Source organism: Rhinoraja longicauda, chromosome 12 (genome assembly GCF_053455715.1).
Source record: "Rhinoraja longicauda isolate Sanriku21f chromosome 12, sRhiLon1.1, whole genome shotgun sequence".
Taxonomy (NCBI): Eukaryota; Metazoa; Chordata; class Chondrichthyes; order Rajiformes; family Arhynchobatidae; genus Rhinoraja; species Rhinoraja longicauda.
The window spans coordinates 10,571,596-10,586,687 of NC_135964.1; the positions used below are offsets into that span (position 1 = coordinate 10,571,596).

Below are 15,092 nucleotides of genomic sequence, written 5' to 3' on the forward strand. Positions count from 1 at the left end.
ATCACTGGCAAGTAAAGAGAGGAAACATTTGTGTCATCAATCAGGATTGGATTCAAGGCTTCATTCCACAGATGGAAGGACACGACTAACTCATGGCTGGCTGTGCTTTGATGAGTTACTTTAAATGGAAGAATTAGCCACCATTCCCCACTGCACTCCGAAACAGGACCATGCAATGCCGATCACCGATTAGATTAGCTGCTATTGAAAGTGAACCCAAACATTTAAGGGCACACCCTTGAATGGAACAAGTAGTTTGTGATGTTCACGGCTATGGGAAGGATGGACCAAGGAACAAAATACATGTATGAGAAACACAATCTCAGGAACAAGCTGTTGCCGTGAGACTAGTCTCAAAGGTGACTGAGTTGGAACTGAACAAAATCGTGCCGTTTTGAATTAACACCTTGTTAGCTAATTACTGGTGCAATTCACACTGCCTGACTTCTGATATCCAGGAAAGTAGATAATTGGCAGCTTTGTACAGCCTCAAAGTAAAAAGAAATGAACTTCAAAAAAAACTTTTGCCAAAAAAGGAGTAATGGGATTGTACAACTGAATTATTCTATCCTTCACACATTGGCTGGTTAATCTCATTGTTGGATTTCATTTACCTCGATATTTAAACAGGGATCATTGTAGAAAAGGTGCTGAAGCTTTCAGGCTCTCTTTATTGGACAATATCCACCGGGTCTGGAACTACCACAGTCTTTGCTAATCCACAGATCCAGAAGGAGATATATGTGAAATTATGCAGCAAAGTATTTTCCTGTATTTTTCACCTGGATCATCGCACCCTGTAGAGCCTGACAGTTGGGTGTTATTAACATTTTTCTGCTTTTCTTCAAGCCACAGCTAGTTGAATTGAGTGTTGAGTTTGCAACAGATCTTATCCACACAATGTAGTGGGAGGGATTAGTAGGGTGGAACATATAATTTGAAGGTTGGACAAGGGTAATAGAGTCAGAAGGGAGGTGGATTGCTGCAAAACACAAAGAAAAGCTACTATATCAACAAATAGAACACAACACAACATAAAAACACAACATAAAAAGGCCCTTCAGCCCAACTTGCCCATAATGACAAACTACCTCCTCTGGCAGCTTGTTACATATACCCACTAACTCCTTTGTGAAAAAGGTTTCCCCTCAAGTTCTGATTATTTTTTTCCCCCTCTCACCGTTAAACTATGTCCCCTGGTTCTTGATTCCCCTACTCTGAGGAAATGACTGTGCATTTACCCTATCTCAGGCCATAGAACGCATTTTGCCAGGATGCATCACAGCATTGTTTGGAAAGAGCTCCATCCAAGACCACATGGAATTTCAGAGAATTATGGACGCAGCTCAGACCATCATACCTCCATTCCATCGACGCAATTCATACCTCGCGCTGCTTCGGCAAGGCCACCGGCATAATCATGGACTAGTCACACCCTGGCCACTCCTTCTCCCCTCTACCATTCAGGCAAAAGGTATAGAAGTGTGAAAACACACACCTCCAGATTCAGGGACGGTTTCTTCCCAGCTGTTATCAGGCAACTGAACCATCCTACCACAACAAGAGAGCAGTCGTAAACTACTATCTCCTGTATTAGAAACCCTCGCTCTATCTTTTATCAGACTCTAGTGCCATTATCTTTCACTAAACGTTATTCCCTCTACTCTACAACACTCCCTAGGGCCCTGCTGTTCACTGTGTAGATCCTGCCCTGGTTTCACTTCCCAAAATGCAACATCTGGCACTTATCTACATTAAACTCCATTAACCATTCCTCAGCCTACTTGCCCAACTGTTCAAGATTCTGCTGTATTTTTTGATAACCATGTTCACTTATAATACCACCACCCTAGTGTGTTATCAAATGAAGGAAGAAAATTTTGAAAGCAAACTCATAATTTATTTTAAAATGCATTTCAGAGCCTCGGGGCTGGAGACAGGATGAGTCTAGCATAGCCAAGGCAGAATATGTCTTTCTAGACAGTGCAATGGATTTCTTGAGTTTTGGGTCATTGATCATATCTCCTCTGTATTCATAGAGGCTATCTGAAAGAGACAATAGAGTTAATCCACTAAGTTTATTGAGCAAGTCATTTGTAATTCCGATCTGAGGTGGGCTACCGCAGGCTGAAACCTGCATATAGCAATGACTTTTGTGTACTTTCCAAAAATAAGAGCCAGCGATCTTTCATGCCCACTGATATCTCTGTGAAAGACAGAAATAATTTACCTTGAGCCTTTGGCCACTCCTACCTTCCCCTTTTTTTACTCTCCAAATACCACTCCCTACAGTTCCCAACTCAAGGAACAAAGGGTCGGGACCTGGCATCATAGCAGTATGGACCTCTGCCCGGTTCCTGTTCTGGTATCTGAACTAAATGTTCTCCTGATATGAAATGCTTAAAATAAAATTTGTCCCTTGAAAGCTGTGAGATCATTCCTGCAGTGGATTCATTAAATTATTTATTTCAAAGGAATTAGACACCTTCTGCTAAAATGGAGGAAAGAAATGTTAGATTAAATAGTTCATTCATATTTACTCACTGATTCAAATGTTATGAAGTAATGCACTATGGAGGAAAAAAACTGGGCTTACACCCCGGATAAGAAAAGCTGCTCCAGGATCTCAAAAAGGAAAACAAACTACAATAAATCAGAAGGTTATTAAGTGATCCATGTTATAGACAATAGACAATAGACAATAGGTGCAGAAGGAGGCCATTCAGCCCTTCGAGCCAGTACCGTCATTCAATGTGATCATGGCTGATCATTCTCAATCAGTACCCCGTTCCTGCCTTCTCCCCATACCCACTTCCTTACATGAGTCCCACACGAGTGTTTTGTTGCTGTAGTAATCTGCAATACATCACAGTAATTGTTTTCGGCACAAAGAAATGCAAAACGCTGAAAATGTATTCCTTTTTATCATACGGTTAGAGTTAAGAATGTTAAACAGCACAGAAGAAAATAGCAATCTCTTTTTCCTACATATTTATTTTGGAACATAACAAGGTGAGTTAAATAATGAGTTGGGAAGGTTGCTGCGTGGATTTTAAACAATGAAATACCTGAATTCAAATGGATTTACAAAAGCTTCCAGAGTTAATCCACTAAGTTTATTGAGCAAGTCATTTGTAATTCCGATCTGAGAAAAGTAATTATTGCTTGAGAGTCAGTACAAAAGTTCTCCACAGTTCCTGGCTTTGAGGGGATAAGACTGCAGCTATTCATTCAACTATAATGCAGAACATGTTACAGTGATCAAGTTTTTGACAATCCAGAGGCCTGGACTGTTGATCAAGAAATCCGAGTTTGCTAGATTTTCCATCTGTAAATGATGGGAAATCCTATTATGTTGACTGACCCCCAAGCCTGCATCCCATACCATCCTTCTGGCATGCTTAACTCTGCATTAGTAATAAAACTTACAGCATCTCTCCACATCTAATGTTTACCAGAGCAAGAGCTAATTAATAACAATGTGGGTATTACAAGGGAGTTTTTGCAGGGAAGTGTGATGAACATAGTTTCCATTGAAGACAACTTGGATTATTGTCTTAATGAAGGGCTGCAGGGAAGCAAGATGATTTATGTTCATACAATAGGAAAAACACAAACCTTAGGACAAACTCAGTGGATCAAGCAGCATGTGAGGTCGCAAAGGGATGGTCAAGGTTTATTTCAAATGACTGATCCACTGGTACAAAAAGTAATTTGAGAAGTAATCTGTGGTAGACAGATTCGAACGGCTCTGTTTTATTCCAGTGGTTTATCAACATCGAAAATTTCGGAATAATCAAATCTACTAAATATAACAGCTCCATGAATTCTTTGCAATTTGATATGGCAACATTTTATCTTATTATTTGTATTCTTGACAGTAGAAAATATAAAACTAATCTTGGATTATTAGGTTATGGTAAATTAAGAACAAAATAATGGTCATGCAGCAACTAAACAGAGAATGTTTCAGGTTAATGGCTTTCCATCCAAGTGGTTCACAGAAATGTTAACTCTGTTTCTTTCATCATAGCTCCAGAATTTACTGTTTTATTCAGCACCCAGCAGAATATGGTGGTACAATGATTCAATAATAACACTGATGATACCTAAATGTGGTGTTTGTTGTGCTCGGATGACAGAGGCTTGTCAGCCATTAAAGCCATTCTCATGATAATAGATAGACAGCAGCAATGCAGACACTGTCCTGGGAGGGATGTGTGGCAGTGGAGGTTAAAGAGAGAATTCTCAGATTTACTCATATTGATATCCAATTACAAAAAACGGAGTCTAACAGGAGGGTGGGGTGGGGGGATGGTTGTAGTGGAGTATCCAGACGATCTTCCAGATAGCGGCCATAGTAAAGGCATGGCAACGTAACACTTGGATTTCAAAAAGGGGAAGTCATAGAGCTGTTAACATATAGTCAAAAGTAGCGCTTCTTTGTTTCTTTTTGTTGTTATGAACCATTATGAACAAATTTTCACTGTTCAGATCATCCTCACTTTCTGCCCCAGGTGGAATTTGATCACAAGAAGTATTTAAGGTGGATATAACTATTTATTTAAAAGTTCAAGGAATTGAAGCCTGTGGGGTATTAGCGTGGAAGAGGGGTTGAGGCTCGTATTGATCAGCCAGGGAGGTTTGGGAGGTCACAGGGCCTCCTGCTCCTAGAATCATCTGTTCATTGAGGCCATATCCCATTCTTTACACTGTAATGACTGATGCAGCAACTGCACTGGAAAGGTTGTGAATGCAGTGCTGTCAGCATTGGTGCACCCTTTCAACAGGTAGAGCAACTGTTAAAACCTTGCACTCTTCACGGACTTCAAAATGTGTCTGACCAGCTGACAATAGGCTCTGAATCTCTTAAGTCAGCAGAGTGCCTCTTTAAAAAGTGATAAAGTGTTATACCTCTGAGTTTCTCTTCATGTCAGCAAGGCTGGAAACGGCCATTGCAAGAACAAGGATGCCATTAGGTGTCTGATCCTGGATACTCATCAGGCACAAAGACATGTTTGGTCCAATTCTGTAATTTCACCTGAAAGTAATTACTGTCATGATCTATGCCAGTGGATCAATTCCTGTGTATCTTGTGCACTGATAATACAGGAATCAATCCAATTTCTACGCCATTGCCTACATCAGAAACTACACAAATGCTGCTCCCCAATATCTAGCATAACAAATAGTCAGCAGCTGCACTATTGCGAGGATAATTCTATCAAGGGTAGCTCTGGCCCCATGCATAGTTCGAGCATAATTCTGATGTAAACCTCCTAACACTGTTTTAAGTGTCTCTCGAGCAAAGTGTATGATTTGTTGTACAAATCCAACTGGCTTAATGCACCCGTTAAAAATAAAACCTAGGAATTTGATTTTATCTTGCATTCCAGTTCTTTATCTCTACTTTCCCAAGGTAAAGGTCAACACTAAAAAATATATGCACTGGAGTAAATAGAACTGATATCTGTGAAGTGTACCTCGCCTTGCAATGGCTTGAATAGGTTTGATGTGCACCAAAATTTCTTTGATAAGTTAAGCGGTTAGCTGTTATCAATATGCAGTGGTAAAAGTCACGTGCACACTAAGGAATTTGAAAAGGATATGCCCTGTCCTGCAGAGAACATTTAAATTGCAACATCTGCAGATTTTTGATTAACATTTAAATTGTACTGGACATGAATAGAATTGATTGTATTAGCTACCCTAACAGAAGCCAAACACAATGGAAACCTGTCCACCATTTCTAAATTCATTGCTTACCGAAGATAAATAGTTTTGTGAGAAGTCTGCACTACTGCCCACACACCCTCATCTCTGACAAACAGTGGGGTAAGAGCAGGCTGTTCTGATCTGTAATAATCACACAATAATAACATGGCCAACATACACTGAGACTTAAAATTGCAACATTTAAAAAAAGATTGGTTTTGAGATTGAACAAGATGGAACTGGGATATCGCTGCTCCCTTGAACATGGGGCAGAAGCACCCAATCAAGCTCTCTCATCCCCAGTCTTATAACATACAGTTAAATGGCAGTCTTAGTGTTTGATGTTGAACCTTATGCAACGTAGATATAAAGATATGTCTGAACAGGCTGCTTTACAGAACGTTGAATATGCAGACAGCAACACCTAGTGCTATGAACCAGTACTGCAGACCCAATGCTTTGAGTGATGCCAGTGACTCCGCGTATCTCTATATTGTGCACAGAGAGAGATGAACAAAGCACATTAAACACTGCCATGCATTAGTCTGTCAAGAGGAAATTCAGTGAAAGGTTCTGGACTCAGTTTCTGGGGTAAGTCGAAAATCGGGGAAGAGGGTATTGATTTGGGAGGAGTGACAGGGACATGTTGGTGGAGGTAGAGACGGAAGGGGAGACGGGTGCAAGGCACTGCTTGTGATTGGTCATGTGGGCAATGGTATTTGAGATGGTGTGCGACTGGTCAAGTTAGGGGGTATGATCATCAGCTGGGGTTGCTGGAAGCATACAAACTGACGCCATTTATTACAGTTGGGATGAGGCACTGCTGGGAATTGTGGATAGTTTAGTTTATTGTCACGTGTATCGAGGTACAGTGAGAAGCTTTTTTGTTGCATGTTATCCAGTCAGCGGAAAGACGATACATGATTACAATCAAGCTGTCCACTGTGTACAGATACAGGATAAAGAGAATAATGTTTGGTGCACGGTAAAGTCTGATTAAAAATAGTCTGAGGGTCTCCAATGAGGTAGTTGGGAGGTCAACACCGCTCCCTAGTTGGTGATAGGATGGTTCAGCTGCCTGATAACAGCTGGGATGAAACTGTCCCTGAAGCTGAAGGAAAGTATTTTCACACTTCTGTACGTCTTGCCTGATGGGTGAGGGGAGAAGAGGGAATGTCCAGGGTGAGACTTGTCCTTGATTATGCTGTGGGCCTTGTCGAAGCAGTGTGAAATGTAGATGGAATCAATGGAAGGGAGGTTGGTTTGTGTGATGGTCTGGACTGCACCCACAATTCTCTGCAATTTCTTGCAGTCTTGGATGAAGCTGTTCCCAAACTATGCTGCGATGCATCCCGATAAAATGCTTTCTACGGCGCATCTGGAGAGGTCATGAGAGTTGTGGGGACATGCCGATCTTCCTAAGTCTTCTAAGGAAGTAGAGGCATTGGTGTGCTTTCTTGACCATTGCTTTGATGTGGCTGGTCCAAGACAAGTCATTGGTGATATTTACTCCTAGGAACATGAAGCTTTCAACCATCCCTACTTGCCATCAATGTAATATGTATGTATATCACTTCACTTCCTGAAGTCGATCACAATCTCCTTTGTCTTGACGACATTGAGGAAAAGGTTGTTGTCTTGGCACCAGGTTACAAGGTGCTCAATCTCCTTCCTGTGCTCCGTCTCATAATTAATTGATATCCGGCCCACTTGTCATCTGCAAACTTGTAAATGGAGTTGGATTTGTACTTGGCTGCACAGTCATGTGTGTATGTGGAGTAAAGAAAGAGACTGAGAACACATCCTGGCAGGGCACCAATGTTGAGGATTATTATAGAGGGCATCACTGGGGCTTAATGATTTGGGTGGATGGGGTACAGGGTGTCTTGGGTCAGGTGGCAGGTTGGTGAATGGGGCTGTGGGAGGAGAGGTGGATTGAGCGAGGCTCACAAACTTTATGGTGAAGGAAAGTGATCCAGAGGGAGAGAAAGGCGAGTATGTTACTTCAGGGGCACTTTGCCAAGTAGTGTTTTATGCACAAACATGGAAGAAAATTTGCAATCTATACACAGGAAGGTCTCCTTTAATACATGTTGAACTTACTTCACAGATGTCCAAGGATATATGGTTGTCTATTGATCATAAACCAGATTAGTCGGATGTTTGATGATGTAATTCAATAGCAAGAGGAAAATATAAAGAGAAAATAATGAAATTCCATTGATCTATTTTGTTGTATCCACACCATAATATACTGTAAACATTAATGGAGATATGTACTGTGTTGTTACAAGATTTGTGGTATGCCTTATTGCAGTAATCGTTTAGTTCATCATTGTGAATCAGGGAATCTTGTAACAATCAAAGCTTGTTTTTCAAACTCACAGTTTAGACACTAATCTGTTAATATTAATGCCTCTTGTACGACTACAGCATATTTACATGAAACATATTGCTGTTCTAAAGGTTAGATGTCAGTTATGAGCAAGAGTTTGGAGTAGAATTTTTAAAAAGCTATGGTCTAAGCAGCTTTGAAAGGTCGTTGGAGCAAGATTCATCTGCGATTGTGGAGCAAGAGGGAAATACTGAGAACATTCTCTGTTACAGTTATGAAGATTGTGGTTGTCATTCTTGAAAACAAGATAGCTTTTGTTAAGGGTAAGATTTTTGTGATTTCTGCAATGGCTTATGAAATTGGGGAGTGAAGCTCACTCCTTTACTGTCTACTCTGTATTTCTGTTTATACATGGTTTTAGTTTACTCTCATTTTAGTGCAAATCTCTCTCGCCTATTGTTTCTTCTCTGAATAGTTCTGTCACATCTGTACATCTCTCAGTCATCGGCCTTAACTTTACTTTTTTTTTCCTGTCGCATAGATTTTTCATATTGTTTTTGTATTCCTCGTGAAGTTTATTTCACTTCTCATTACGTCGTTCGTCGTCTGCAGTTGGATTTAAAATAATGGGGACGAGAGATGGGCTCTCAATCTGAGAAGCTATTGTTGTCAAGATGGACACCAGGATCTGAGCTTTGTCTCTACCTCACCTACCTGCTTCAGACTGATAGAAAGATAAAAACAGGTAAATAGAAAAGGTTTCATGTAAGTGTCTTCTGTGCTTTTTTTCAGTTCAAGCATCAACCACTGTGACAGCAATGGTTGGAGATAATGTCACGCTGACCTGTGACTCGAAAAAAGATGGTGACATATACATGGTGTTATGGAAAGTGGTGAGTAATATACATACTAGATTTGATTCCTGGACCAGTGCTAAGATGGTGAATGCCTCTGGTGTTGTTGTCAAAGTGAAAGGAATGTGTTAGCTGAGGAGCTGCCATATTTAGATGACCTATACCAGAAGCAACTTGCTGCTCACCAGACTCTTTCCTGTCTGGTGTACATCCACCAGGCACTTGCAGTGTTTTGTCTGAGCAAACAGCCTTATGCCATCAGCAGGGACGATCTGAGGACTTTCAGATCATTACTAGAGTAAAAAGCTCTACATTTTTGCTTTTGAATATTTTTTTGTTTCCTCGTGATTCATACTGAACTATTATTACAAGAACATGACCAAGCTCCAAAGGAGCAATTTCCCAATCCAGTAATTTTTTTCATGCTTCCTTTTGAAACTGATGCTTAAGGTTAGATGGCTCTAAACTCCATCTTTCGAGGGACAGAGACATCTTAGATGTATTTTGTTTTTGGTAGTTGTTGCACCTAATGTGCCTATGAAACAGCAACAATTAAGACTCAGACTACTGACCTGGCGGAACCTGTCCTCATGGTCAACAACTTCACTTTTGCCTCCTCTCACTTTCTCCAGGTTAAAGGTGTACCCATGGACATTCGCATGGGCCCAGCTAAGCCTGCCTTTTGTTGGTTACGTCGAACAGTCCTTGTTCCAAACGTTCACTGGTACCATCCCTCAACTCTTTCTCCATTACATTGATGACTGCGTTGTGGCTGCCTCATGCATCCATGCAGAACTTGGTGATTTAATTAACTTTACCACTAACTCCCACCCTGCCCTCAAATTTACTTGGACACTCTCTGATACCTCTATCCCCTTTCTTGCTGTCATCTGAAACCCATCGGATCACCATCTCTAGGTACTAAAACGCCTGCATGTTGCAAACCCTCTCTCTTTGACACAGTTGAGAGTGACACGGTTAATTCAGAGACTAGGGTCCTGAACTTAAAGAAAGGAGAATTTAAAGATATGAGACGGGAATTGGCTCAGATAGACTGGCAAATTACACTTAAAGGATTGATGGTGGAGGTGCAATGAGAAAGATTTAAAGACCACATGGATGAACTCCAAAAATTGTTCATCCCTGTCGGGCAAAAAAATAATACGGGGAAGGTGGCTCAACCATGGCTAACGAGGGAAAACAAGGATAGTGTTAAATCCAAGGAAGAGGCATATAAATTGGCCAGAGGAAGCAGCAAACCGAAGGACTGGGAGAAATTTAGAACTCAACAGGGGAGGACAAAGGGGTTAATTAAGAGGGGGAAAAAAGAGCATGAACGAAAGATTGCGGGGAATATAAAACTTTCTTTAGATATGTAAAAAGAAAAAGATTAGTGAATACAAATGTAGGTCCCTTACAACAAAAAGTAAGGAAATTTGTGTTTGGTAGATTATTTCTTTGTTGTAACAATGCTTCTTGGCAATAAATCTTATACCGTTGGAAAGCCTGTTTATTTCCCTTTTAAATGGTGCCACATTTGTAAGGAACATGCATTTGTGGGATGAGCAGCAGAGCTGAGTATGTGGGTTGTGCCCATGAAAAATCTTCCAAATCTTCTCTGCCAATGCCAAACAGCTTATTCTGCCATTGACTCTTGTTCGGTGTTGTTTGGTGGATTGGATGATTGAAGTCTGAAGAAACAAGACATATTGGCAATTTAACAATTTATTCATTTAATAAACAGGAGCCTCAGTAGCGTGTGGAAGAACCATACACAGCCACAACAGCCTGGCACCTCCTCCTCATGCTGGTCACCAGCCTGGTCACACACTGTTGTGGGATGGCATCCCATTCTTCAACCAGCATTTGTCGCAAATCAGCCAACGTGGTTCTGTTGGTCACTCTGGCACGAACAGCACGCCCAAGCTGATCCCACAAGTGTTCAATGGGGTTGAGGTCAGGACTGCTGGCAGGCCATTCCATCCTCTCCACTCCCAAATTCTGGAGGTAGTCTCTGAGAAACCCTGCTCTGTGGGGGCGAGCATTGTCATCTTGGAGGATAGAGTTCGGTCCCAGACTGTGGAGATATGGGATTGCCACTGGTTGCAGAATCTCATCTCGATATCTCTCTGCATTGAGATTGCCTCCAATGATGACAAGCCTTGTTTTTCCAGTGAGGGAGATGCCGCCCCACACCATCACACTGCCTCCACCTAAAGATGTTACTCTATCGGTGCAGCAATCAGCATAGCGTTCTCCGCGTCTTCTCCACACTTTGACCCTATGATCCAACTGCCTTAGGCAGAATCTGGACTCATCGCTGAACATAACGTTCCTCCACATGTTCAGGTTCCAGTGCACGTGTTGCCGACACCAGCGCAAACGGGCCTGACGGTGAAGGGCAGTCATGGCAGCCCTATGAGACCGGAGATCGGCTGCGTGCAGTCTGTTCCGAATTGTCTGGGCAGAGAGCCGTCGGCCATATCGTCCTGCAAACCTTGACTGCAAATCTGTAGAAGACAGCCTACGGTTCCTAAGTGCTGACAGGGTGAGGAAACGGTCTTCTTCGGGTGTCGTCTTCTTGGGACGCCCACTTCGCGGCCTGTCTCTGACATCCCCCGTTATATGGAACTTGGCCTTCACTTTGGAGATGGTACTAGGGCTCACTCCAAATAATGCCGCAACTTGGTTTTGCGGAACACCAGCTTGAAGTTGCCCTATCGCACGGGCCCTATCCAGATCAGTCAAACGTGGCATGCCGATTCTTGGAGCAGACAGCTACTGACCACTGTAGCAGGGCCCATGCTCACAGATGCTGCCAATCAGCTGCCAATCAGGCACCTGATTGTCAGCACCTGGGGGTACCAGAAGCTCAAAACAAGAGTCAATAGCAACAGCAGAATAAGCTGTTTGGCATTGGCAGAGAAGATTTGGCAAATTTTTCATGGGCGCAACCCATATACTCAGCTCTGCTGCTCATCCCACAAATGCATGTTCCTTACAAATGTGGCACCATTTAAATGGGAAATAAACAGGCTTTCCAACGGTATAAGATTTATTGCCAAGAAGCATTGTTACAACAAAGAAATAATCTACCAAACACAAATTTCCTTACTTTTTGTGCTATGTTTATATTGGGAAACAAGGAAATGGCAGAACAGTTAAACAAGCACTTTGGTTTTGTCTTCACTAAGGACAAACAATTTCCCAGAAATATTAGAGGACCGAGGATCTAGTGGGAGGGAGGAACTGAAGGAAATCCACATTAGTCAGGAAATGTTGTTAAGTAAACTGTTGGGACTGAAGGCAGATAAATCCCCAGGGCCTGATGGTCTGCATCCCAGAATACTCAAGGAGGTGGCCCTAGAAAACGTGGATGCATTAGTGATCATTTTCCAATGTTCTCTCGACTCTGGCTACCCTCCAGTCCACAGGAACTGATCCAATGTAACTTCACTTTTTAAGGAAGGAGGGAGATAGAAAACGAGGAATTATAGACCAGTTAGCCTTACATCGGTAGTATGGAAAATGCTTGAGTTGATTATTAAAGATGTTATAGCAGCGCATTTGGAAAGCAGTGACAGGATTGGTCAAAGTCAGCATGGATTTATGAAGGGGAAATCATGCTTGACTAATCTGGGATTTTTTGAGGATGTAACAAGTAGAATGGTTAAGGGAGGGTCAATGGATGTGGTGTATCTGGACTTTCAAAAAGCCTTTGACAAACCCACACAAGAGATTAGTGTGCAAAATTAGAGTACGTTATTGGGGGTAGGGTATTGACATGGATAGAGAACTGGTTGGCAGACAGGAAGCAAAGAGTAGGAATTAACACGTCCTTTTCAGAATGGCAGGCAGTGACTAGTGGGGTGCTGCAAGGCTCGGTGCTGGGACCCCAGTTATTTACAATATATATTAACGATTTAGACGAGGGAGTTAAATGTGACAGCTCCAAATTTGCAGATGACACAAAGCTGGGTGGCAGTTTGAGCTGCGATGAGGATGCTATGAGGCGGCAGGGTGACTTGGATAGGGTTGGATGAGTGGCCAGATGCATGGCAGATGCAGTATAATGTGAACATTATTGCTATTGAGGGAGTGCAGCGTTGGTTCACCAGGTTAATTCCCAGGATGGCGGGACTGACATATGATGAAAGAATGGGTCGCCTGGGCTTGTATTCACTGGAATTTAGAAGGATGAAAGGGGATCTTATAGAAACATATAAAATTATTCAAGAATTGGACAGGCTAGATGCAGGAAAAATGTCCCCGATGTTGGGGGTGTCCAGAACCAGGGAATAAGGGGTAGGCCATTTAGGACTGAGGTGAGGAAAAAAAAATTCACCCAGAGAGTTGTGAATCTGTGGAATTCTCTCCCACAGAAAGCAGTGGAGACCAATTCACTGGATGTTTTCAAGACAGAGTTAGATTTAGATCTTAGGGCTAAAGGAATCAAGGGATATATGGGGAAAAAGCAGGAATGGGTTACTGATTTTAGATGATCAGCCATGATCATATTGAATGGCGGTGCTGGCTCGAAGGGCCGAATGGCCTACACCTGCACCTATTTTTCTATTTTTCCTTCTCTTTCAGGAAGTAACTGAAAATCAGAAAGAACGGCTCATCGCATTGTCACCAAAGAATAATGAGATAACAGACTCAAAGATTTCCAGATACAACGGCAGGCTCATTTTGAACACGGATTTTTCCTTAAATATCTTGAATGTTGGAATTCAGGATGCAAAGAAGTTTTTCTGCTCTACAGTGGTTGACACTGACATACATGAATCAGCTGTATTTATCAATGTTTACAGTAAGTAAAAGTACATATGTAATATACTGTGATTACAATCCATTGGGGCCTAATTTTGAAACTCGTTCTATTACAAGTTTTTCTGGTGTATTTCAAGGAGTTGCGTTCGTGAAGTCATCTAGAATATCACTCTCTTTCCTCAAGAACTGGGAATTGAATACATTTGTCTCACAGGCATGGTTTTGGTCTTTCCCCTCCAGGATGTCAATCCACAGCTTGATGTTAATCTGTGTCCTTGGCCTGGGAGCCTTTGCTGTGCTGTTACAGGGGGGCTGCTATTGCAGCAAACTATGTAGCAGGAGACGCTTAAAGAAACTGGAGATATTTAAGAGACCAAGTAAGACCTAAATAGATCAGGTTAAGAGAGGCCAAACTATTCTCAATAGACATTTCCTTTCCCTGAAAAAAAGAGCACCAGAGAATCTTGGATTACCATCAACCACTCACTAAATCTGAATCTTAAAATAATCTCATTTTTTATTCACCCCATTTTCCCCATTCATCACAGTGGGAATCACCTCCCACTCGATTCTACAGCCACCCACACACTAGGAACAATTCATAATGGCCAATTTACCTTCTAACTTGCACACTTTTGGAATGTGGGAAGAAGCTGGAGCACCCAAGGAAACCCACACAATCACTAGGAGAATATGCAAACTCCATTCTGATTGAACATGGGTCCCTGGTGCATTGAGGCAGCACTACCACCTGCACCACTGCTGCCCTCCTTGCTACTGTTTACATGTGACAGGTGAGGAAGGGCAGTGCTCAACAATCAGCATTCATGGAAGTGAAGAGAGAGAAAAATTGGGCATAATGTAAAGGGAACCATACCTTATCTAATTTCCCAGATATTTTCATAGCTGTACCTCTGAATTTGAAGCAGAATAGCATAGGGATTTCTTCCATATTCATTCAATCCCACTAAAAGCAATCCATCTGTTCGAATCCTTTCTAGTAACCTATACATATTGGGCACATCTTCATCATTGTAACTAATTAACATGCTTGTAAGTGACAGAGTTTGAGTATCCACGTATCTACAGCTTGCAAGTCTACTTCAGAATCACGCTCACACCTATTAAATCCTTCACAGCAACAACTCACAACTATGGAGTACCGTTCAGATTACACGCAATTAGCAGGCATCATGCATTCTCAGAGGCACTGGGCATCAAAAGCTTTGTGCATTTTGGGAGGCTTTTGATGGAAAGAACAGGCTGAGGGAGATGAACGCTGCACTGATAGTAGAACTGACAGAAAGATAGAAGGCATGGATAGTGTGTCTGCTCGACATTTGGGAGGTGATGTCAGAGTGATGAGCAATTATTCAAAGAGTTGTAGACAAACCTAAGGATATTAAATTTAACCA

The 15,092-nt window shown here is 41.9% G+C and overlaps 1 protein-coding gene across 1 annotated transcript in view; it reads left to right on the forward strand.

Moving 5' to 3' along the window:
* alcama (activated leukocyte cell adhesion molecule a) overlaps window positions 1–15,092 on the forward strand; it is a 216,312-nt gene that overhangs the window by 175,113 nt on the left and 26,107 nt on the right. Inside the window, exons 2-3 of the mRNA XM_078408999.1 lie at window positions 8,843–8,943; window positions 13,498–13,717. Of these exons, the coding sequence (XP_078265125.1) occupies window positions 8,843–8,943; window positions 13,498–13,717 (321 nt within the window). The remainder of the gene's footprint in view (window positions 1–8,842; window positions 8,944–13,497; window positions 13,718–15,092) is intronic.